Source organism: Equus asinus, chromosome 20 (genome assembly GCF_041296235.1).
Source record: "Equus asinus isolate D_3611 breed Donkey chromosome 20, EquAss-T2T_v2, whole genome shotgun sequence".
NCBI classification, from domain to species: domain Eukaryota; kingdom Metazoa; phylum Chordata; class Mammalia; order Perissodactyla; family Equidae; genus Equus; species Equus asinus.
The window spans coordinates 85,527,437-85,550,788 of NC_091809.1; the positions used below are offsets into that span (position 1 = coordinate 85,527,437).

A 23,352-nucleotide genomic window follows, 5' to 3' on the forward strand; every position below is an offset into this window, starting at 1 on the left:
CAGAGAGTGGAGGGTGGGAGTGGGGGTGAGGACTCCTCCTTGGGAAACAAGAGCAGGATTGCCCAACACAAAGATTTCAGGTTAGCCTTCACTAATTCATTCAACAAACAGATATGGGAAGACCTATCATGTGCAGAGTGATGTGCTAGACACGGTGGTAGGGCTGGGAAGAAAGTGACCAATGAGAGGACGGAGTTCTGCCCTGAGACCTTCCACTTCATTGCAAATGCTTCAGCAAGGTGATATGAGTAACCAAATGAGAGGAGTTACTACAGGACACCCACCCTAGTCTAGGGGTATCAGGGAAGGCTTCCAGGAAGCAGCGATGTCCAAGTTGAGACCTGATGCATAAACAGGAGTCAACCAGGTTTGTTGGTGGTGGTAGTGGGGGGGGGGGGGGGGTTGGAATGAACATTTCAGCCAGACAGAACAGCTCTGAACTAAAAGATCCATGTGTCAGGGCTGCAAAGAAAGCCAAGGTGGGGAGGAGGCAGGCTGGAGCACTGGCACGGAGGACAATGTGGCCAGAGTGAGGGCTTGGATTTGACCTGAGGGCAATGGGGAGCCATGGGAGGACTAAGGAGAGTGGTGGTACTGTCCCATTTCCCAATTCTGAGATCCTACGGGCTCCTTGCTGAGGATATGTCAGCGGGAAGAGGCACACTTCACACACCAGTGGGGAGAACTTCTTGAAGAAGTTCTGCTGTCAGTTTTAGAAGTTTAGACCTAAAAAGTAATTTGTGAAAACATCTCAAAGAAACCCCCCGGCATGGAGTAGTTACAGAAATTGGGGATAGGTGGTCCTTGTGTGAAGCAAACAATGGGTGACCAGGGAAGTGGGTGACCTGAGGGTGGGCATGCTCCCCACTGTGCTGGTAAATTGGGGGGAGGTATTCTGGGAGCCCATCTCTCAGCCGGCCAGAACTTCAGGTGGTAATAGGGGCGGGCCCCTCCCCTGGCTTCCTGCTGGGTCTCCGCTTCCCCATCTGCAGGACCTGCCAAGATCTGGGTGGAGGAGGCTTGGGGCTGGGTGAGGAAGCTCCTGATCCACCTCAGGTGAGCTGAAGGGCAGAAGAGTTCTCTGTTCTGTTCTCCTGGAAAGGATGTGGAGTCCTGTTGTCCCACCGTGTGGAGGCCGGTGGCTGAGTTGCGGAGTGCTGCATCTGTGGCCAGGTCCAGACTGAGTCCAGGTAGTTTTCCTGGAAAAGAAAAGGCCTCTGGAGGAGAGAGGTGAGAAGCTGAGGGAGAGTGAAGGGTCACTCAATTATTCCTCAGTCCTGACATTCATCACACACACTCTCTGTGCCGAGGGTGCTGAGGACCAGAGGGTCACACCCAGTGGCTCTGGGGAGGGGGACTGAGCTGGGGGAACTTGGGGAGGGGAGAGGCAGGCCGGGCCCTGAAGGCACAGGGCAGGGTCGTGTGGCCTTCAGAACAAGTCAGGATAGAGGGACCTTGGCTCCTGTGACCGCCCCCTTGGCAGCCTCGCAGGTGCCTCCACCACATTCCTTTCGAGCACTCGGGCTGTGGACCCTGGATCGCAGCTTTCCAAAGGCTCTTTCTCTCTGTCTCTCAGCCTCTGTTCCTCCGCTGTGTCTATCCCTGGCCTTGTCTTTCTGAGACTTTCCATCCATGTGTGTCTGTCTCACTATCACTGCCCTGTTTCGTCTCATCTCTCTCCTGATCTCCATCACAATCCTTGTTTCTGTCCATGTCTCACCCCCATGTCTGTCTCACTCTCTTGCTCCGTCCCCTGTCTGTCTTTCTCATCCTTGTCTCCTCTGTCTCTGCCTTGTCCCTATCTCCATCCCTGCGTTTCTCTTGCACGTTTCACCGTTGTCTCCATTGCTGTCCCTCTCTCCCTCTTGCCCTCATCTCCATCCATCTCTCTTGTCCATGTCTCATCCTTGTCTCCATCTGTGTACTTGAAACGCTCTTGTCCCTTTCTCCATCACTGTTTCTGTCCCTTCCTCTCCCTGTCTCCGTCTCTGTCTCCTCTCTTTATCCATCCTAGGCTCCGTCTCTTTCTGGTCCTGGTCTCCATCCCCCCTCCTGGGTCGCCTCCGTGGTCCCCGCAGGCATGGGACCTCGCTGGGGGCGGGGCCGAGGGGCTGGATCGGAATAACTCAGTTATCAGGGAGAATTGAATTAACTTCTTCCCACGAGCGCCGCCGGGCCTGTCTCCCCTCCCTTCTTTGAGGCCGCAGGTGGGGAGGCCCGGGAAAGGGGTCGGGACCTTCCGGCCTGGCACGTTGCGTAGAGACGGAAGGTCTGCTCGAACTGGGACCAGGTGGGAACTCTAGGGATGGGGCGCTCAGCCCCGCCTGCACCTTCGCAGCCCTAAGAGGGCAGCGGGGACCCTTTGGAGTGGGGGTCAGGGGTGGGTGGGGGCGGGGCCTGGCAGCCCAGGCCCCGCCCCGCTGAGCTCGCCCCGCCCCGCCCCCTCCGCGGGGTCCTGCGCGTTAAAAGGCGCGCGGGCCGGGCTGGGCTGCACTTGCGTTGCACCCGGGCGGAGGGCGGCCGCGACGGGGCGGGCAGACTCGCGGGCGCTCAGAGCTGGCCTCGGGTCCTCGGCGCCTGGCGCTCGAACCTCCATCCCGACCCTGACCCGGCCCAGGACCCTGACCTCCACCCGGCCCGGCCAGGCCCCTGCTCCCGCCCCCCCGGGCCGATGGACTACTCCTACCTCAATTCGTACGACTCGTGCGTGGCGGCCATGGAGGCGTCCGCCTACGGCGACTTCGGCGCCTGCAGCCAGCCAGGCGGCTTCCAATACAGCCCCCTGCGGCCCGCCTTCCCCGCGGCCGGGCCGCCCTGCCCCGCGCTCGGCTCCTCCAACTGCGCGCTTGGCGCTCTCCGCGACCACCAGCCCGCGCCCTACTCAGCAGGTGAGCCCAGCCCCGGCCCAACCCTCCCTCCAAATTCTGCGGAACCCTCAGCCCCTGCCCTACTCGGCAAGTGAGTGACACTGTCCCCCACAGCCGCCACCATCCCTGCCCATCCCCCAGACCCTCCAACGCCTCGCGGGACCCCCCAGTGCCCCTTGTAAGACGGGGTTCCCCTAGGCAGAGTTGAGCCCCACCCGCTCATCCTTCCCATTCCTCTTTCTCGCTTCCATATCCCTATCCCGTGCTCTTCGGGTCAAGGAAATAGATCCCCAGTCCAGCCTCAGGCCCCTCACCAGGCCCTCCCCTCCCCACCTGCAAAGACTGACCACCAAATCTCCCCATCCCCTGTGTCCTTGGGAGACGCTCCCGGCTCAGTCCAGTCAGACCCCCGTCCTTATCATCCCCATCCCACTTCATGCCCCACTTGAAAAAGGACCCCTGTGACAGCTGAGCTGCCCAGATGGGAACCTTACTAGAGCACCAGCACCATCAGGCCCCTCCTGCCAGGTTGTGGACCCATCCACCGGTGCCCAAACCCTCTTTCACCACTGAAACCCATTCCGTAGCTGGAAAAAAAGGGTGCCCAGGTCATTAAGCCGCTTTCATTTCCCCGTTCCCCCCGGATACTCTCCCAGCTAGAGTTCTGCAGAACCCAGAAGCAGTTCCTATGACCCTCCCCCCCTCCCCAGCCCCTTGATCCAAGTCCCCATCTGAACCCTCAACCTCATGGAGCCTCTCAGTCATCCCCATCCCTCCAATTAGAGTCCAGGCTGCCCCACCCAATCTCCTTATCTCCTTCCTTCCTGGGAACACAGGGGGACCCAAGTAGAAGATTGGCACCTGAGGGGTGGGGAGGGGTGGTAAGATAGGGACCTAAATTTGGAGAAATGAGAACCAGGGAGATGGAGGCGGAAATTGGACCAGAGATGGAGAGATCAGGTACTCTGGACTAGATGTGGATGAGGCTTGGGGAGATGGAGACAGGAAATGGGGAGATGGGCCCCAGAGAGATGGAATTCTGAGATGGGGACAGGTACAGAGAGATGTGAGCAGAGATGGGAAGACTGGGGGTCTTCCAAGAAGAAATGGGGACCCAGGGTTAGGGAGATGGAGAGAAGAACCAGCTGATGGGGACAGGAATTAAGGACGATGGGGACCAAGGAAGATTAGAAACAGAGATGAGGAAGTTAGGAAGGGGTGTTGGAAGCAAGGATTAGGGGAGATAGAGAAGTAGGGAGATAGGACAAAGATGAAGGATATTGAGGACCCCTGGAGAATATGGAGACCTAAACAGGGGTTGGAGACAGAGATGGGGAGTTGGCGTCAGAAACATTTTCTATAGGGCAGTGGGACTGGGATGGGGTAGATGGGAGACAGGGAGGGGGAGGGGGAGGGGTGGGGCTGGCTTTGGGGGAGCTGGAACACAGAGAAAGGTGCCTGGGAGGGGGAAGAAGGGCAAAGAGAAGATGGAGGAAACTGGGTGGAGAGAAATAAAAACCCTTCCCAATGGCACAAAGAGAATGATCCAGAAGGGAAAAGTTGAAGAGAGATGCAGATGGAGAGAGATGAGGAAGAAGAGAGGAGCACACCTGGAGGAGAATGGGATGTGAGATGGGGCTGAGGAATCGAGGCCTGGGGAGGACAGAGATGGTGGGGTAGAGAGGGCCAAATCCATACACAGCAGAGATCCTCGTAGGGCTGAAGGTAGACTCAGGCAGGGGAGTCTCAGTCGCCCAGCCGAGGTCCAGGACTGGTTACTGGGGAGACTCCCAAGGCCCATGAGACCTGACAGACAGCCGAGGCTCCAGTGGACAGAGCAGGACATGAAGTCAAGCCGGCAGACTGACTGAAGAGACAAACCGAGGGGACTGTGGAGGCGCAGCGTGGTCTGGCGGGAGGTGGAGGGAACACAGCGGACTGTTCTTGGGCCCCAGGTCTCCCTGCGCCCCGTCCGCCTTCACCTCTGCCGGCTCTGTGGAGCCATAATGAAGACGGTCCATCTGAGGATGAGAGGACCAAGTCGAGGGGCCAGGCCAGGGGCAGGGGACAGTGAGTGATCCCCTCAGGGGCAGGACACAGCGGGCTGAGCTCGGCGCCTCACGCCCCCACCCTCGTTGCTCCTCCCTCCCGCACACACCCCTAGTGCCCTACAAGTTCTTCCCGGAGCCGTCGGGCCTGCACGAGAAGCGCAAGCAGCGGCGCATCCGCACCACGTTCACGAGCGCGCAGCTCAAGGAGCTAGAGCGCGTCTTCGCCGAGACCCACTACCCCGACATATACACGCGCGAGGAGCTGGCGCTCAAGATCGACCTCACGGAGGCTCGCGTGCAGGTGCGTGTTTGCGCGTGTGTGTACGGGAGTGTGTGCGCGCGGGGAGGGGGAGGGAGAGTAGTGCCGGACACCTGGAGGGCCGCGGGACAGAGGGGCCTCAGGGCGGCGGGCAGGCAGGCACAGCCTGGAGGCAGAGAGCTAGGACCAGGGGCCAGGGCGCACTCGGGTCTACGGGCAGGAGAGGACGAGGAGCCTGGAGAGGCGGCGGCGCCAGAACTTGGCAGACCTGAGGCCCTCGGGAGAACTGAGCTGTTCAGCCCCACGATTTCCCCTCAGTCTCCCAGGTAGGGCTGGGGCATGCAGAGTGATGCTTGGGAAGCTAGGAGGGAGAATAAGTGGGTAGACGGGGAACCCCAGGCCTCAGGACTGAGCCAGGCCGAGGAGTCGGAGAAAGCCAGTCAGCGCCTCCAGGTCCCCTCCCCAGTGCTGCAGCCGTGAAACCCCTGAGCCTGGAAAGTCCGGGCCGAGGCAGGCGCAGAGCCGAGGAGAGCCGGGCCAGGGCGGACCCTGTTGTCTATCTTGCAAATCCCCAGTACAGACGTTCAGCTGCCTGCCTTTACCGGAGACCTTGGACGAAAGGTTTCCCTCGTGCCCTAACCCACTCTCCACCGCCGGAGGACACTCCAGGAGGAACTCCCGGGGTTGCTTGTACGCGGGAATCGGGTGGCAGGGCTTTGGGTGATGAGAGCAAAGGCGGAGTCCCTTCCAGGAGACCGGGAGCACTGGGGGGCAGCGAGGACCGCGGGTGAGCAGATCCCAAGGGGAAGACCGTAAGGACCCGGAGGAAGGGGCAAGTGGAGGAGAGGAGGAGAGAGTAGCGGAGAGACGAGAAGGGCACCGAGCCGAGTGCTGGAGGGCCGAGCGGCCGACGCTCGGAAGGCTGGAAGTAATCCTGATCCGGCCCCTTCCGGACGGAGGTCTCCCTCGCGCCCTGCTGCCCCGGGCTAACCGGCCCTTGTGCCCGCAGGTCTGGTTCCAGAACCGCCGGGCCAAGTTCCGCAAACAGGAGCGCGCGGCCAGCGCGAAGGGTGCGGCGGGCGCGGCGGGCGCCAAAAAGGGCGAGGCGCGCTGCTCGTCGGAGGACGACGACTCCAAGGAGTCCACGTGCAGCCCCACGCCCGACAGCACCGCGTCGCTGCCGCCGCCGCCCGCGCCCAGCCTGGCCAGCCCGCGCCTAAGCCCCAGCCCGCTGCCCGCCGCCCTGGGCTCCGGGCCCGGGCCCGGGCCGGGGCCACAGCCGCTCAAGGGCCCGTTGTGGGCCGGCGTGGCGGGCGGAGGGGGCGGCGGGCCCGGCGCGGGCGCGGCCGAGCTGCTTAAAGCCTGGCAGCCGGCGGAACCCGGGCCTGGGCCCTTCTCGGGGGTTCTGTCCTCCTTCCACCGGAAGCCCGGCCCCGCCCTGAAGACCAATCTCTTCTAGCCGCCGGACTCTGGAGGCTCCAGGCGTGTCCCCAGAGACGACCCCCGCCTCTCGAGGACCTGACAGTCCCTCCCCAGCCGGGCCGCCTGCCTAGAAGTCCCCGTCCCTCCCCACTTCCCGCCGCGTCTGACCCCTAGGTGTGCCCTCCCCAGCTTTGGAGACCAGGTCAGGGCCACACTCGTCCTCACGCACCCCCACCCGGCAGAGTGGGATGCTCTTCATTGGGACCCCCTCCAGGAGAGCCCGAAGCCCCTTCTAGCTTGGCTTTCTTTGGAACCGGGATCAAATAATGCCTGTCCGTAACACAGTGCTCGAACGTGAGTCCTCAAGGAGGAACAGCTGGGCCCCCTCCCCTGGCTCTGCAGCTGGCTGGGTCACCCCTCACCTTGGTGACTAGTCGGCTGCCCCACCCCTCAGGCCCATCCGCACTGACCCCACCCTTGCAAAGGCCAGTGGTCGCCGGGATAATCAGCAGCCTGAGGGTACCACGGCCAATTTGTCCCTCACTTATCCCCTCCCATTCCCAGCGGGTCTGGTGCAGAGGGTAGGCCCGTGTGGAGTGGAGGAGCTGCCAGGGAACCGGGTCAGAGGGGTTTCCTCTTTCCTGATTTTTGGTTGTTGTTCTTTTCCTTTGAAAAACTTGTAATTTATTGAGGTGAGTTTTGCTCAATCCAAATAAAACTTAATTTATTGAAGACATCATGCGGGCAATCCTGAGTAACCAGGATGGGGATAGGCTGCCTACAAGAGCCGGGTCCCCCTTGCAACCAGCGAGGAACCGCGGCTGCCGCGCATTCCCAGCGCCGGGCGGGGTGGACCAGGAGACAGAACTAAGCAAACCGTTTCCGGCAGAGATCCTCCCCCCCCCCACCCCTAACCGGCCCCGATAATATTAAAGTGCCCGCCCTCCCTAAACCCACAGAGAAGCTTAAATAAACCCAGCCCAGTCCTCGGGCTATTCCTTCATTTCCGGACGGACAACCCCTGAGTGAGCCTCGGGGAAAGGTCCTAGCTCAGCCCCTCCCGCTGTGGTTCAAGCCGGTGGAGGGCAGCAGAAACAGCGGTGAAAGTGGGGGCCCAGACGTACCCAAATGGACCCCACGGGCACCCCTGGCGCTGGGAAGAGGGGTCCAGAAAGGGAGGACAGCACTAGAATAACCAAGGTCCTTGGTAACCACGGCAACTGACCTCCAGAACCCTGGGTCTAAGAGGCGAGGGGCAAGATGTCCTAACTAGGGCATTCCAAATGATTGGGCAGTGGGGAACGCAGATCCCCAATAAATAGTCAGAGAGGTACTGCCCTGCCCCTCATAACTTTTCAACTCCGGGGCTATGGCTGGGTCTTCGCGGGGCGTAGGGGCGCTGAGTTCACAGCTTCGCTGAGCCACGGCCATCACTTGCTGAGCTGCAGCGTGTCCAGAAGGAGGCGCTTGTGAGCCGGGTCCTGCACCCCAGCCTCCTCCAGATCCTCCTCAGTGATGTCGCTGTAGGGATAAGAGAGGCTGGGAATGGGCGAGGTGGGAGGGGGCCCGTAGTTCTGCCCCCCGGGGCCAGACCCACCCCATCCGCCTCCAGCCCCGCCCCCACCTGAGAAACTCCAGGTCGTCCCAGCCATTGTGCACCAGGCCCTCCTCATAGCGTTCCAAGCCGATGGCCCGCAACCAGGCGCCCATGCCCGCCTCGCCCAGCCCGCCGGCCCGCCCGCCCTGCGGGCACGGAGCCTGAGGGAATAGGGTATGTCACGGGGAGCACTGAGGGTGCCCCCACACACAGAAGCACCTGCCGACAGCCACATTTACCACATGCTCTGCGGGGGAGGGAGACAAGGACTGGGGCTGATTCATGTGTCCCCCAACTCCCCAGTGCCCAACGCAGGGCAGAGGGGACACCACTGAGTGTTGAATGGCGGAGTAAAAGGATATCACAGTCCATGGGCAAGCACACACCTCAGGTACACACAGCCAGCCACCCCTGGTCCACACACCTCCTCTGCCAGATCCTCCTGGATGCTCTCTCGGATCCGGGGTGGTGGGAAACTGAGAGGCCGGCCATAGTCCGAGGGCAGTCCCCGGGGTGGCTGCAGCTCCAGAGGGCCTGGCAGGAGCACTGAGCGGCCAGACCCAGCGGGAGCGTAGTCCACCTCACTCAGTGTCTTGGCCATCTGCAGCACTGAGCAGGAGCGATCATCCCCACTGGCTACCTCCCCCAGGAAAGTGCTGGTGGGCGAGGGGCCTGGGGGGAGAGGGGGTCTCGGATGGGCCTTGGGAGGTGGTGGAGCACGGGCCTCACCCCCACTGCGGCCCCGGACCACTGGCCCTGGCAAAGGATCCAGGCTGGGGGGCAGGAAGATGGCTGAGTCCGGCAGTGGTGGGGGTGGAAAGTCTGGAGGAGGCAGTGTGCCCCCAGACTCCTCATCTGATGAGCTCCCCTCTCCCACACGGGGGGGCCGGTGGCGCCCAAGCTGTGGAGCAGGCACTGTGATGGCCACTTTGTTCTTGGTGGCAGGTGGGACAGGGGCCCTGGCAGATGAGGGTGGCTCCAGGGGCAGCAGCTGGTGTGGGACTCCTTCAAGGACATAGTAGGCAGGGTTATTGAAGCTGTTCTTGGGTGGGGGGGCCGCCACCCCTTCTGGCTCTGGAGCCCCCTCCGGCTTCAACCTGGGTTTGGGAACGGGATAACTAAGTCAGGACCCAGAAACCCAAAGCACAGGCAGTCGGTGCGCTGGAAGGAGAACTGGACTGGGAGTCAGGAGATGTGGGCCCCTGGTCCTGGACTTGCGCAAAGTAAGCACATCACTTTCCCCCTCTGGCCCTCGGTGTCCTCATCTCTCGAATCCGGGGGATGGGGGAGTTGAACGGATAGCCCCTCAACTTCCTTGCCTCACTTGCTAAGATTCTCCGATCTTATGACTCTCTGTAACTGTGAAGCCTGAGTTTAAAGGTGAAAACAAGTGCCAGAGGCAGGGCAATAAAGGCCTTTAATGAGAACGACCATCCGCGCGATCTCGAAAGCCTCCAGAGGCATCGAGGCCCAGCTACCGCGGAATCTTCCTCAGGGATTCAGGTTAGGTTTACTCAAGCCTGGGGATAAAACCAAGGTAACTGCTCACAGCTGAAGATGAGTGAAATGCCCCACACAGCACTGAGGAGTCTTCATTCAGTTCCAGCGACAACTGGAGATAATTAGAAAGCGAGCCTCTCTTTCCCAAAGTATGAGGCACAGAACACTAGTTCCCCAGGATATTAATAGTTATTGTGTGGAAGAGAAGTTTCCTGGCCCATTAAGTTTGGGAAACTATATTCAACAGAGTTGAAAAACGGTTTCCTTCCTGTCCACAGGCCCAGAGCTTTTGCTAATATTGAAGTGCACTGGGAATATCTAAGAAAAGAATGTAGCCAGAACTATTTCCCAAACTCCCTTGGCCACAAAGCCATTTCCAGTGGGGCATCTTGTAGGACAGTGTTCCATCGCACCCAGGGGACTCCCGTGCTGAGGCGAGTGCCTTCTCCAGATGGAAGGCTCTGGCTAAGTCTGTTTACATGGAGGGAGCTGCTGCAGAAACTATTTCTATTTTTTAAGGCAGAATTGAGAGGAAAGGCTGACTGTGCTCCCTTTGACTCAGGGAACCACACCTAAGGGAGGCCTGGCTGGCCAGAGTGGCCACGGGCACAGGTTCCCGGCACATCCAGCCCTTGGGGGGCAGAGCACCCAAGCAGCAGAGGATCCCCAGGCTGACCCTGAAAGCCAAGCACAGCGATGGGTAAAGTGGGGGTATGACAGGTTCCTTCTCTTACCTAGGGGTCAAGGGCTCCTCCCGGGGAGCAGCTCGAGGTGGGGCTGGGGGTCTCCCAGTTGGTGGTGGTTTCTCTGTTTCTTCAAATAATTTGGACAGCGGGCAGGAGGCCTCTGCAGGGGCTGGCTTGCGGCTCCCTGACCTGTCAGGGTGCACATGGGAGGAGAAATGAAGTAGGGGTCAACCAAAAGCCCCCAGGAACCCCTTCACCTGACTCCCAACACGGCTCCAGCTCACCTGGGCTCCTGGCTGCCTCGGGACACAGAGGGGGCTTTGCTCTTTGCTCCCGCCTCATCCTTATCAATGCTGATCCACTCTGGGGGAGGAAGGGAAAGGAGTCTCACAGGGGACCTGGGCTCCTGGATCCCACAGACACCACTGGGCCTGCCAGCCCCTTCCCAGATATTCCTCAGGGCAGGCCCCCTCCCAGCCCTGGCTGCAGAACTTCCAAATATTCCAAGAGATTCTAACTTGCCCTCCCTGCACCCCCGGTCCTCCCCTTTGTGACCTGCCCATGCCACCCCCTCTCATGCCCTACACTCCTCCCAGTGGAGCCCCCACCGTAGAGTCGCTCACGGGTGCCCAGGCGCTCTGTGGGCACCCGCACCTTCATGGAGCCGCGGATGTTGCCTGTCTCCTCGCCGCGGTGGGACAGGAAGGTCAGGAACTGCTGGGCTGTGCTGCCAATCATGGACTTGAGCGCCACCACACACTCCCCTGAAGGGCAGACAGGCGGACCAGCAGATTACCAAACCTTTCTTGGGTGCTGTCTGGCTTCCTGTGTCCCTGGCACCCCTCACTCCTCACCATAGGATTCATAGCCGTCCATGGACTTGACTGTGAGCAGGAGGTGCTGGTCCTGCAGGTACTCAATGTCAGCCAGAATCGGCTTGAGCTGGGGAGCGGAGTGGCCCAGTCAGGAACAAAGCCTCATCCACCCCCTCCTGCCCCTGACACCACACCCCCACCCTCAGGCTTGTCCATGCTCACTCTCACTCAACGTTTTTTTTTTTTGAGGAAGATTAACCCTGAGCTAACATCTGCCACCAATCCTCCCCTTTTTGCTGAGGAAGATTGGCCCTGGGCTAATATCTGTGCCCATCTTCCTCTATTTTATATGTGGAAGGCCTGCCACAGCATGGCTTGATAAGTGGTGCCAAGTCCATGCCAAGGATCCGAACCTGGGAACCCCCGGCCACTGAAGCAGAACATGTGAACTTAACCACTAAGCCACCAGGCCAGCCCCTCCCACTCAACTCTTAGGGAAAGATCCCAAATCCTTAATGTAGAAGACACAGCCCTGCATGGGCCTTCATAGCACTTAGCATTGTAACTAATTAATTTTATGCATCCTCAGTGGCCAACACAGGACCTGACATTTAGCAAAGGCTCAAGAAGTATTTACTGAATGAATGAATGAATGAACAAACTGTAACTTGGTCCCACACCCCCAAATAAAGCACATGCCCTCACCCTCACTCATGCCCAGCCCCCTCACATACACTCACATACACTCACTCCCAGGCAGGCTCGCAAACGCCTCTGCCACATCTCTCTGCGCCCTCACCCGCGAGCCCAGGCCCTGCCGGCAGCCTTACCGTGGGCAGCTGGCGCGAGGACCACTGCACCTTGAGGAAGTTGATGTTGTCACTGCTCTGGGCATCATTCTCGAAGCTCTTCTTGTACTCTGGGGTTGGGGTGGGGGTGGGGGACACCCAACTGAGTGCCACCTCCCGGTTTCCCTTCCCCCTAACTAGGGGGCTGACTGTTCTGGGCACCTCTGGCCTCCCATCCCCCTTGGCCCACACCCAGCCGTGGGGCCCCGCCTCTGACCCTCCAGGCAGGTGGAGTAGAACTCAATGAAGAACTTCGTGCGGCTGGCCGTCTTCACAATGGCCTCGATGCTCTCAAACTCGATGTAGGCCTGGTCCGAAGTCTTTGAAAGCCCTGGGGGCAAAGGGAGGAAGGCAGACAGGAGGGCTGAGAGGGTGACAGGAGGAGCAGGACAGAAAGACTGAGCCCTGGGACAGGAAGTCAGGGGCTGTGGCAGAGCAGAAAGGTAGGCCAGGAGGGGCCTCCCCAGTCCCAAGCTACAATAAGGAGACCCCAAAGCCCAGACCTGGATTGGGGCAGACAGAATGAGAGACCATCTAAGGAGGGGCTGGGGACCAGAGTGCCCACCAACAATCCACCACACTGCCACTCAGGGGTACACACGTGGCCCAGGCAGACACATACATGTTGACACTTACACGCACACACACACGGACATGCACCTCTCAAGATGACCCAGGCACACAGACACTCTCACACGTCACTTATTCGGAAACATTCCTGCACATACGTGTACATACCCAAACACACACACAGTTAGCTATGTTCAAACCCCTGCACATCCCCAGGCCACCACCTGTGCCCACCCAGACGTATGCCAGACCCATAAGCTCATCCAGAATAGTCACCTTTCTTAGAGATGAACTGAGAGGTAACTCCCACCTCAAATGTCCCAAACACGGGAGAGTGGTCGCTGGTGACGATGTCATCAGTGCAACCTGGGGAGGGGGGCAGGAATGGGGGCTCAGGGGCAAGCTCTTTACTCCCTGCTCCCACTTCCCAAAGCTGGGGCAGAGTCAGGGCAGCACCACCCAGGACTGCCCGTCACCCTGTCCAGGAGGCTCTGACCATAGGAATTGCAGATGATGTGGGTCTCAGGGTAGGATTTCCAGAGAATCCGGTCACACCACGAAGGCACGTTGGTCCGGACCTGGGGCGGGGATGGAGCATGGTCAGAGCTAATAGCTGGGGTTGCTCAGATGAGCCCTACCCCAGAGCTGATGAGGCCCTACGCTCCCACCACACTGGGCTCCAGTGCCCACCTCCCTCCCTGGCTCCTCACAGCACCCAGGATCACCCCCAAGGCCTCAGAGTGGCCAGAGAAGCTGGAGCAGTAACTGCAGAGGCCCAGACCCTTGACCCTACACACGCTGGATTCAGTGAAGCCCTGGGGGTCTCCGGAGGCCCACCTGTTCTCTTCACTCACCCCAGTTGGCTTCTGCTTATGCCAGGCATACGTGTCCCGGGAACCCCGCTCGTAGCGGTAGGTGGGTGGGAAGGAGATCTCCTCCTCACCTAGGGAAGGCAGAGGACAGGGAGTCAGGGCCCTGAACACCAGGGATACCACAAGGACCCCAGCCCTCCGAGACCTCCCACTGGGCCCACACTCACTGAATCGAAGGAAGACCTTGTGCTTTTCCCGCTCCAAGTTGAGCTGGTCCACCCTGAGCAGGGGCTCAAACTCCTTCCTGCTAATGTAGTTCAGGATCTCCTGGGGTGGGGACACAAAGGTTGGAGACTTTCCCTCTGAGCCAGGGCCAGAGGTGGAAGCCCATCTGGCCCCCAGCCCAGCCTCCGTACCAGCCACCCACCAGGCCCTGTTTGCACCTGGATATCCATGTCCAGACGGTAGTTGAGGTCCCCAAACCAGAAGAGGTGAGTGAAACGCAGAGAGATGTCAAAGGCACTGAGCTGCCGGTCGCCCAGCGAGAGCAGCCGCAGGATGTCCAGGTAGTTCTGGTTCCGCCTATGGTGGGCATAGGGGGAGGTCCCCAGGGTCAGGAGTCAATGACAGGTGTAAAGGTAAGAAGTCTCTGGGGTCAGGGATAGGGCAGGGATCAGGGTCCCTGGGGAGAGAAGGAGGAGCTGGGGACAAGATCAAGGTCAAGGACAGACAAAGGGCTCTTGAGTTGGAATAAAGGAGGAGGGGATCTCTGAGCACTGAGATGTAGGAGGGTCATGGACTGGGATATGGGAAAGGGAAGAGGTCTCAGGTGAAGTGGGATGAGGGCAAAGAGACCCTCACCGGGCGGTCTTCTCATTTCCCGAGGTGAGGTGGCAATTCACAAAGCCAAATGAGGTGCCATTGAACATGAAGGAGACGCCCACGGCCCCCTTGTTTCCTGTCAGGGCAAGCAAGAGAGGAAGGCCTGAGTCACCCTCAGAGGGCTCCCAACTCTCCCCTCTGCCCGTCAAAGCAGCAGTGGGAAGATCCCTCTGACCCCCCAGATGCCAGGAAGCAGGCAGGCCCCTGAACACACACCCACATAACACACATAACACCGCCACCCAACAACACACCCCCATAGTTCCCTGGGGGGCTACGTGGGGCACACGTGGTCCATCTGGATGGCCTCAGTCTGTCTGCAAGTGTGAGCAGAGCCCCTGGAGGTCACAGGGGATCCCAAGAGTGAAGCTGAAAGGATGAGCGGAATCTATCCTGGGGGAGCACTGGCCAAGAGACCAGGAGCCTAGGGCACTATGCCAGGCTCCACCACTTACTAGCTAAGTGACCTCAGACAGATCACTTAACCACTCTGGGCCTGAGTTTTCTCATCTATGAAAGGTAGGTAATTATCCTGGCCCTGCCTTCCTGGTGGGGCTGGAAGAGATTTAGAATATGAACATGCTTTACAAAGTTTAAAGGGTTCTATATATGGAAAAGCTGAGACCACCCAAAAGAGGGAGACCCTAGACTGGAAAGGAAGCAGGTGTGATAAGAGGGACCCAGCCTGCCCTGCTCACCCAGGGTGTTGGCAATGCCAGTCTTCACACTGGACGTACTGACGTGGCTGATGCGGTTCTCATGCTCAGGCTTGACCAGCACAGCCACCTTGATGTTCCACAATGACTGCATGGCAATCTGGGTAGAGGGTGTGGGGTCACCCCTGCTCCGGGCTGGGGCCACTGTCTGCATTCCCCCCAGCCCATACTGTAGACTGTTCTGGCACTCCCAGGAGAGGAAGGCCTGCTACCCCTTTTTCCTGAGGGACCCTCCCAAAGCATGAAGGATTCAGGTTAGCTCTCCTAAAGGATATGGCCAGGCACCAGATGGAGAGCCAGTCAAGTTGTAGTCTCCAGGGTCGCCCATGAGGTCAAGCAGGGTAGTCTGGGTTGGTGCGTGCAGAGACGGGACTGGACAAGATGACCCCTCCTCACCGGGCGGTAATCCAGATCTGTTAGCTCCTTGAGGCCCCCGCGTAGCAGGTCCAGCCACTCACGGTCGCCCACCGAGTTCTCCTGGGTCCCAAAAACATAGATGTCATGGGGTATGGTCACCGTGACCTCGTCCAGGGTCTTCCCTAGACCCTTTGACGTGAACCAAGATGTCACATTTTTCGGAGGCGGCACACTTCCTGGAGGTGGAGGGGATGGGGCATGGTCAGGGCCTTGCCCTGGGGCCATTCCTCTCTCCCACCCCAGCCCCTGCCCACCCCAGGCCTGACCCATGTTCCAGGTGCCTATGAAGACAGAGATCATGTCGGGCTCGTCCTGCTTGGAGTGCTTGTTCTTCATGAGCTGCAACAGCTGGCAGAAGGCCTCCCGCTTCTAAGGGGACAGCGGCCAGTCAGGGAAACCCCCCTTCCACAGGGATATCCTGCTAGGTGGCAGGGACCGTGAGGGGAGGGTCATGCCTGTCTGGTTCACCACTATATCCCCACTACCTAAGCATATAACAGGGGCTCAATAAATGTTCTTTGACTGAATATCTGAATCCGCCCTTAGGCACCCCCACTCTCAATATAGATACTCTCTGCCCTGTCAGACCCACTCCTGCCAGGAGGGATGACATGCCTACATCCTGTGTTCCCTCCCTTCTCTGAAGCCCCCAATGGCCTAGGCCAACCCGCTGCTCACCCGGGCACTGACGAAGATGAAGTCCTTGCGCTGTGTCCGGTCCTTCTCCTTCTCAAACACAACACCCAGCTTGTTCTGGACCCGCTGGGACTTAATGAGCTGGCGGACTAGAGGATGGATGGATCACACCAGCCCGTACCAAGGCCCAGGGCTGCCCTGCCTCCCCACCCCCAGGTCAGGCCCTGGCTCACTGCGGTCGTGCGTGAAGGTTGTCCAGTCCTCCTGCGAGTCCCGCTGTCTCCGCAGCAGCACCAGCCGCCCGCCCTCCACATCCACGCTCAGCGTGAACTTCTGTGACTTTCCAATCTTGGTCAGGTCACCCAGGGTCACATCCAGCTTCACCTGCAGGCCAGGAGGTGGGGAGGCTGCTGAAAAGACCTGAGGGCAGGCAGCACCCCGTTCACCTCCATTCACCCTTTGCCCCATGAGGCCCCACCTGGCACCCCCGGCCACGTACCTCAAAGGCCTGCACGGGGATGGTCTTGGCCTTACGGATGGACGGCTGCAGCGGAGCGGGGGGCGTGGTGGAGCTCATGTCCTGCAAGGCCTTCAGGGCCTGCAGGGGCAAGGGCAGGCAAGGTTAGGGGACACACTGAGGGCTGGAGCCGGGAGGGGCACGGTTGATGTTGGGGTCAGTGGACTGGTGGGTCAAGGGTCAGACCACCTTCTTCTGGATGCCTGACAGGAAGTCCTTCAGCACTGACAGCTTCAGCACCAGGCTCTCTAGTTCCTGCTCCCCAGTCTGTGGTGGGGTCTGCTGGGGGGAAAGAATGAGGCTTGTACATGAGGCCACCAGGCAGGAGGCCTCCCCCACCCCCCAGAGGTCTCCCCAGAATCCCACCTGCTGCTGCAAAAGGCGAGTCACCATGGGTGAGCTCTGCTGGTCAAACACCTTGGACAGGATCTCCAGGCCCGACAGAACCTTGTCCACCTCACTAGGGGAGACATCAGGTCAGAAGAACTCCCCACCCCGACCCAAGCACAGGGAAGGGGGGCTGAGTGTGTAGCTTCAGCCTCCATCATGAGGATACAAGGGTTCAGGTGAGGAAAAGTCAGGAGGCAACAGCTCGTTCCCTGTTCGGGGCCAGAGGTCAGAGGTCAGGACATTTGTGCAACAAGGGAGCAGGTGAGGACAGGTGAGAGGTAAGGGTGCAGTGCATGGTGTTGGATGTCCCAGGTAGGTACCTGTGCAGCCTCCGGCATGAGGTGGCGAGAGTGCGGGTGAGGTGGGGCAGGTTGCTGGCTCCACCCCGCACAGCCTCCAGGTCCAGCCCGTAGCTACCCTTCAGGTACTCGTGCGAGACAGTGCTCAGCCCATTCGGAGCACTTCAGGGAGGGGTTAAGAAGTCAGTACAGGCCCGGCTGATCCTGTCCCAGCACCCCCACCCCATCCCTAGAGGAGATGGTACAGGTGACAGTCAGAGTGCTGTGGATCAGGGTATCTGCTGCTGGAGCTGAGATGGAATGGGGTCCCTGGAGGTGGCATCAGGGCTTAGAAGGTCTCCCCGCCTTTGGTGAGGGCACAGTTCTCAGAGGAAAAAGGGACTTCCTGCTCAGAGGAGGGGGTTGGGAGGTCTCACCTCTCAGCAGCTGGAGTTGTGGGGGTCTCAGGGGCTGGCGGGGGACTGCTGGGCCCCATGGGAGCAGAAATGCTGGTGGAACCAGAGCGCGGGGGCAGCGGGGGCTTCTCATCCTCCCCATCTGTGGACAAGGGTCAGTGGTACAGCAGTTTGAGCATCCCACCCTCAGTGAAGCACGGGGGCACACCATGCCATGGAAGGGGGTAAAGGGCCCTGGCATTGTGGTTTGGGGCAGGGGGCTCTAGAGGATGCGGGTTGAGAAGACAGGATGGGAAAAAGCAAGTAGTGTCCAGGGATGAGGGCAGAGAAGGCATGTGCACACTGCACCCCGGGCCGCACCTGAGGCATCGCGGTCATCCGGCAGGTCCGGCTCTCGCTCCCGCTCCACAGGCAGCAGCAGGGCGCACACAAGGCCCTGGTTGGGCTGGGCATACAGGCCAATGAGCTCGCCCAGGGTCTGGAAGCGGCGCACAGGCACACCCTGTGAGGTCTGCGGGCCAGCAGGGGTGGGAGGAGGGTCAGCCAGCTGGTCCCAAGCCACAGGCTGGAATCAAGGTCGGAGGTGAGGGTCCAAGCTCCTACCTGCACAGCCAGGAAGTCGTCTCCATCAGGTAGAATTCGATATGTGTGCACGTGCTTCTGATACCTGACAGCAAGGCAGTGGGTCAGAACCTGTCACCCCCAGGCTGCGATCTAAGCCCCAAGGCACCCCTCCTCCTGCACCAGGCTCAGCCCCAGCCCCTTCACTTTGGTTTCCCTAAATCCATTTGCCCAGGCTGCACAGGGTTAATGACGGGGCCAGTCTACTTCTTTCCTGCCGGTGTCACCAACCAGAGCAGGAATGAGCAGACCCCTCTCACCCTCCACCCAGTCCTACATAGCCTCCGTATCCGCCACAGGGCCCGGGAAGCAACAGGCCGTTCTTTTGTGGCCTCCACAGCTGTCTAAACAGCCTCGCTGGGCTGTGGTACCAGTTTGGGTCCCCGCCAGAGTGAGAGTCCTCGGAAGCCTGGGTAACCTGTGTGTGTGCGCACAGGCTGCGTCCTAACACACGTGTGCGCCTGCTGTCCGTGTTCACGTTGGTGGCCGGCTCTGCTGGAGTCGGGTGTGTGAGGGGCAGTTTCGCTGGGGAGGGTAGGGGTACCACCCGAGGGCTCTCTCCTCCCTTCCCCAGACACCAGAAAATTGAGATGACCTGAGGGGGCCCCCTATGGGACACCCACGCCTCTTGGAGCCCCAAGCTGAGGAGGGGCAAGAGGGGTGTTGACAGATGGCAGCAACAGCTGAGCAGGTGACAGCTGAGCCAGGCTTGGCTGGCAAAGGCCACACTCAGGGGTGGAGGACGCCCTCTGCAGCCGCACCTCAGGGTAGGCCCAAGGGAGTCACTGGGCCCGTGTGTGTGTGTTGGGCAGGAGCAGGGCGTTGGCACCAGAGGACCAAATGCCTATTTGAAGAGACCCTATACCTTGGCCACAGAGCCATCCCCTCCCCTCATGTAGGCCCCCTTTGGGGGTTCTCCTGGCTACCAACTGGGCACAAGCCATATGGGTGTGTGTGTGTGACTGGGTGTGTTTGTGGACTGTGAGTCTGTGTTTATAAGAATAATAACCTCCCATTAACTGATCCCTGTCTCTGTGACAGGCCAGGTACTCAGCATCCTACAGACGTAATCTCATTTAACCCTCACAGTTTGAGGCAGATATTATGCCCATTCTCCAGAAGAGGAAACTGAGGCTCAAAGAAGAAAAGTGATTTGCCTAAGGTCATGGAGCAAGAGGCAGAGCTGGAATTTAAAGCCAGGGCAGAGGCCAGGGCCTGTATCCTGACCTGCTGGTTGGATTGCCTGCGCCTGTTGGGCAGGGGTGTGTCCTAAATGTTTCCTGTGCACATGTGGGTGTGTTTTCAGGTAAGCAAGTAGGTTTCTGATCCCCCACCCCCAGGCCCCTGAGATGCAGGGAGCAGCGACAGTCAGCTGGTAAAGCTGAAGCCCCTACACACAGACAGACCCTCACCCCACCCAGCCCCTCCCTGGCAATGGAGCCAGGATTTTTCCCTCTTAGGACAATAATGTCCTCACCCAGACACAGGCCCAGCTGTCCCCCTCCCACTCAACAGCTGACCCAGCACCTGCCTCCCTCCCCTCCCTCATTAGGGGGTATGCCTCAGAGGGTGCTGGGAGGCAGGACTCTAGGATATTCATCTGCCTAGACTGTCCCCTCTCTAGTCGCCTTTTCTGGGCCTCAGACGTGGGGCATAAGCTGAGACTTAGAGAGCCCCTTCCTTTCCAGGTCCACTGCCTAGGCCGGGGTTTCTCAACCTCAGCACCACTGACATTTTGGACCACATAATTCTTTGTCGTGAGGGACTGTCCTGTGCATTGTAAGATGTTTAGCAGCATCCCTGGCTTCCACCCAGTAGCCAGTAAGCCAGATGCCAGTAGCACCATCCCAGTTGTGACAACCAAAAATGTCTCCAGACGTTGCCAAATGTCCCCTGAGGGGTAAAATCAACCACAATTGAGAACCACTGGCCGAGGCCAATGTACCCCCAAAGATGTGAGGAGAATCGAGGGCAAAGGGACAGGGATGGAGATGTGAGGGTTCACCCCGCTAAAGAGGTACACAGCTAGATCTAAAGAAAGCAGCCCCTGCTACTTCCCACCCACTATCTCCCACTCCGGCGGCCCGCAGGAGCCCACCCAGTGCTGGACCTTAGGGCTCTGGGGACAGCTCAGGGAGAAGACTCCAAAACCGAAAGCGCAACTCACCCAACCCCACACACGGCGGATGGGTACAGGCACAGGACCAGGCCCACTCAGAGCTGTCAAGTCTAGCCCCATACTCAGCACCCAAGGCTCAAGGCAAGGGCAGCCGGGATACCCAGGGCTCAGCGCAGAACCAGGGTGCACAGTGCACTCACTGATTCATGAAATAATGACATGGCCCCATACAGCCTCACTCCCTTCTTCTCAACACCACCCTGCCCCCCAGCCCCGGCCATACACAGCCAGGCGGGCCCCAACCTCAGTCCTGAAGGCACAGAAAAGCCCCCTAAGGAAGCTGCTGGGCATCCTCACACACCCCCATCGGGCCCTCTGGCCCCAATGCCCACTTAGAAACCCAATTGCTATATAAACAGAACTGGATACAGCCGTGGAATGTACATCCTCATCCCTCTGGCCCCTTCTCCCTGGAGGGTGGCTGAGGGGGTCTGCCAGAGACTCCCTGCATTTTTCCCCATCACAGATACCCTGGGCGGCAGGACCCCACATACTCTGCCCTCAAAGCCCCAGAAAGTGCCCCGAGGCACACAGCAAGAAGGAAGTACCCCCACCATCCTTCCTCAGCTCCAGCATAAGGCCAAGGCCCCCACTCTGGGGGGCGCTGGCGTCCCACTGTTCCAGGCCCTCCCCATACACTCAAGGAACCCCGGGCCGTGTCCCTGCCCGCCGGGAGCCCCAGCCCCACTCACAGGACGCAGAGCGCGAAGGCTCCCGCCACGCTCTCGCTGTCTCGGACCAGGAAGCTGCCATCGCGGCCTGCCCGGGCCAGCAGCTCCTCGGCGGCAGCGCGGCTCAGGTCGCGGTGGTACCAGGCGGGGGCTGGGCTGCCCAGGGCGCCCCCCGGCCCGGCGACCCCCGGGACCAGTGCCCCGCACGCCGAAGCCATGGGCCGCGCAGGGCTCAGCGCCGCCCGCGCCCACTGCCCCGCGCCATCCGCCCCGGGACGCTCGGGGCTGAGGCTGGGGCCGGGGCCGGGCCCGAGCCCGGGTTGCGGGCCTGAGGATCCACGGGCCGGACGGAGCCGGGGATCGGCGCTCCTCGCTCCGCCGCGCAAGCCGCCTCGTTCGCCGCGCAGCCGCCGCCGCCTGCAGTGCCGGCCTCAACTTGAAGAGAAAGAAAAGTTTGTTCAGAGGCGGCGGGGGAGGGGCAGGAGCAGAGCGCAGAGCAGGCGGCCGGCCCCTTCCCCCTCCGCTCGGCCCACGGCCGGGACCGCCTCTGCCCCAGCTCCTTCCCCGTGGGGATGATGTCCTCCGCATTGCCGAAGGGCCCGGGACCTTCCAAACTCCAGGATTAACCGGCCTCCAAAACCCCAGTGATCCTGCCCCGCCATCACCACCTCGAGGTGATCCAGCCCCCAACCTCCACCCCCGCCCCCCATCGAAGGCCAAATCTCTCCATCCTGCGCCCCGGGACTTCGGGATCCCGTCCCCCTCCCGGGAGAATTTACCCCCTTCAACACTCGCAACGATGACCCCCCCCAAACTCCCATAAATGTCTGATTCCACCAGAAATCCTTTCCACTTGGCCCCCCTAAAGCCTGGCAAGGATCGAGTTCCTCAAATCCACGAAGGATCCCATGATGAACCCCCCCCCCCGCGAATTCCTCTCCTCATCATCCAAGCGACCCGGACCTCCAACTCCCGTGAAATCCAGTTGCCTCTTAGACCTGAACCCCCAAACTCCACTGGGTCCAGCCCCCGACAAATGCCACGGGGGTATCCCCTCCACAGAGATTGGATTCCCCCACAAACCCCCAGACGAGGTCCAGTGCCCTCGAACCCCCACGCACTGTCCCTGGCAGCCCCTCTGAGCCCGGGCAGAGCCCTTCCCCCTCTCGGCCAAGTTCCCTGGCACCATCCCCCATACTCGTAGGCCAGGGCCTTGAGGGGTTCAGCAATCCGAGACCAAGCCTCCCCTTGCCCATCTAGAAAAAAGTTCCCTCAAACCCTCGGGCCCCCGATCTCTCCCCAGAGCCGCGGCCGCTGCGCGCAGACCCCCACCTCCTGGGCTGCTCCGGTGCCCCCTTCCCCCGGGAAGCAGCCCTGAACTCTCAGCGGCCACTTAAGATGGCCATCCTCTGCCGCCGCACCCCCCTCGCCTTCCGCCCCGCCCGCCGCTCCGCCCCCGCGGCTCTCCGTGGAGCCGGGGGTTGCACCCGCGCCCCGCCTCACCCGGCCCCCCGCCTCGATCCCGGACGGGCCGACCGGCCGAGAGACCTCGGACAAGTCACCGCACCTCTCCGAGCCTCGCCTTCCCGCTCCAGAAAATGGGGATAATGTTATGTGCTTAAGCACAATGGGACTGTGCTTGTAAAGCTCTCGGCACAGGGCCTGGCATCCAGTAGGCGCTCCTGAACGGCGGCTATTTTTGTTATTAATTAAGGAGTAACGAAGGTGACAGCTGTGTAAACTGTAAAGCGCGGCGGCGGAACGAACCGGTATTATTAGCACCCGCCCCCGCCCCAGCTACTCCCTCCAGGTCAACAAACTTGAGCCTTTGTGGGCGGGACGCCGAGCCCGGAGCCCCCTGGATCGGGCGCGCGCCGAGGAGCAGGACTGGACCGCCGGGAAGGGGGCGGGGCCCAGAGGGGGGTCCAGCCCGCCCCTTCCCAAAAAAAGACCTAGCCGGTGGCGGCGTCTCCTGGGAGTCCGCTTCCTGCCCCGCCCCTCCGCCCCCCTGGCTCCTTAAAGGCGCAGGCCTCCAGCCCGACTCCCACTGCTGCCAACTGCTGGGCTGCTGTTGGAGGATCTCCTTTAATCTGGGAGGGAACTTTCACTTCGCTGAATTGAACCTGTGTCTGGGTCAGTCCTGGCGAGCTTCTTCCACTATTTCAAACATGCATTGGCTTAACTCAGCTGAAGCAAAGCCTA

The 23,352-nt window shown here is 60.4% G+C and overlaps 2 protein-coding genes across 4 annotated transcripts; one reads left to right on the top strand and one right to left on the bottom strand.

Moving 5' to 3' along the window:
* The first annotated feature begins 2,424 nt into the window (after positions 1 to 2,424).
* PHOX2A (paired like homeobox 2A) lies at positions 2,425 to 7,328 on the top strand. Its single transcript, XM_044752365.2, has 3 exons — positions 2,425 to 2,888; positions 5,032 to 5,219; positions 6,187 to 7,328. The coding sequence occupies exons 1-3, from the start codon at positions 2,672 to 2,674 to the stop codon at positions 6,634 to 6,636; spliced, it is 855 nt and encodes a 284-aa protein (XP_044608300.2). The 5' UTR covers positions 2,425 to 2,671; the 3' UTR covers positions 6,637 to 7,328.
* Positions 7,297 to 21,581, bottom strand: INPPL1 (inositol polyphosphate phosphatase like 1). Of its 3 annotated transcripts, none has more exons than XM_044752361.2 (28): positions 21,172 to 21,581; positions 18,283 to 18,346; positions 18,040 to 18,190; positions 17,701 to 17,821; positions 17,306 to 17,446; positions 16,962 to 17,055; positions 16,785 to 16,877; positions 16,578 to 16,676; positions 16,312 to 16,462; positions 16,121 to 16,227; positions 15,709 to 15,811; positions 15,422 to 15,618; positions 15,008 to 15,125; positions 14,289 to 14,385; positions 13,871 to 14,009; positions 13,655 to 13,754; positions 13,470 to 13,558; positions 13,112 to 13,193; positions 12,892 to 12,981; positions 12,263 to 12,376; positions 12,028 to 12,116; positions 11,237 to 11,324; positions 10,991 to 11,146; positions 10,667 to 10,745; positions 10,431 to 10,571; positions 8,621 to 9,293; positions 8,224 to 8,357; positions 7,297 to 8,120 (listed from the first exon to the last, which is right to left on the bottom strand). In XM_044752361.2, the coding sequence occupies exons 1-28, from the start codon at positions 21,366 to 21,368 to the stop codon at positions 8,030 to 8,032; spliced, it is 3,798 nt and encodes a 1,265-aa protein (XP_044608296.1). In that variant the 5' UTR covers positions 21,369 to 21,581; the 3' UTR covers positions 7,297 to 8,029. The 3 variants fall into 3 exon arrangements, with proteins under 3 accessions (XP_044608296.1, XP_044608297.1, XP_044608298.1); XM_044752362.2 differs by having other exon boundaries at positions 16,785 to 16,874; positions 21,172 to 21,505; XM_044752363.2 differs by lacking the exon at positions 8,224 to 8,357 and having other exon boundaries at positions 21,172 to 21,505.
* Positions 21,582 to 23,352: the final 1,771 nt, after the last annotated feature.

What these genes read in the sequence shown, in the direction of transcription:
- PHOX2A (XM_044752365.2), top strand. Translation starts at nt 2,672, where the DNA reads ATGGACTACTCCTACCTCAATTCGTACGACTCGTGCGTGGCGGCCATG. An exon ending in GCCCGCGCCCTACTCAGCAG is followed by an intron (nt 2,889 to 5,031) that starts GTGAGCCCAGCC and finishes ACACACCCCTAG; the next exon opens with TGCCCTACAAGTTCTTCCCG. An exon ending in TCACGGAGGCTCGCGTGCAG is followed by an intron (nt 5,220 to 6,186) that starts GTGCGTGTTTGC and finishes TTGTGCCCGCAG; the next exon opens with GTCTGGTTCCAGAACCGCCG.
- INPPL1 (XM_044752361.2), bottom strand. Translation starts at nt 21,368, where the DNA reads ATGGCTTCGGCGTGCGGGGCACTGGTCCCGGGGGTCGCCGGGCCGGGG. An exon ending in TCAGTTCATCTCTAAGAAAG is followed by an intron (nt 12,377 to 12,891) that starts GTGACTATTCTG and finishes CTTTGCCCCCAG; the next exon opens with GGCTTTCAAAGACTTCGGAC. An exon ending in CACCCGTGAGCGACTCTACG is followed by an intron (nt 10,746 to 10,990) that starts GTGGGGGCTCCA and finishes TTCCTCCCCCAG; the next exon opens with AGTGGATCAGCATTGATAAG.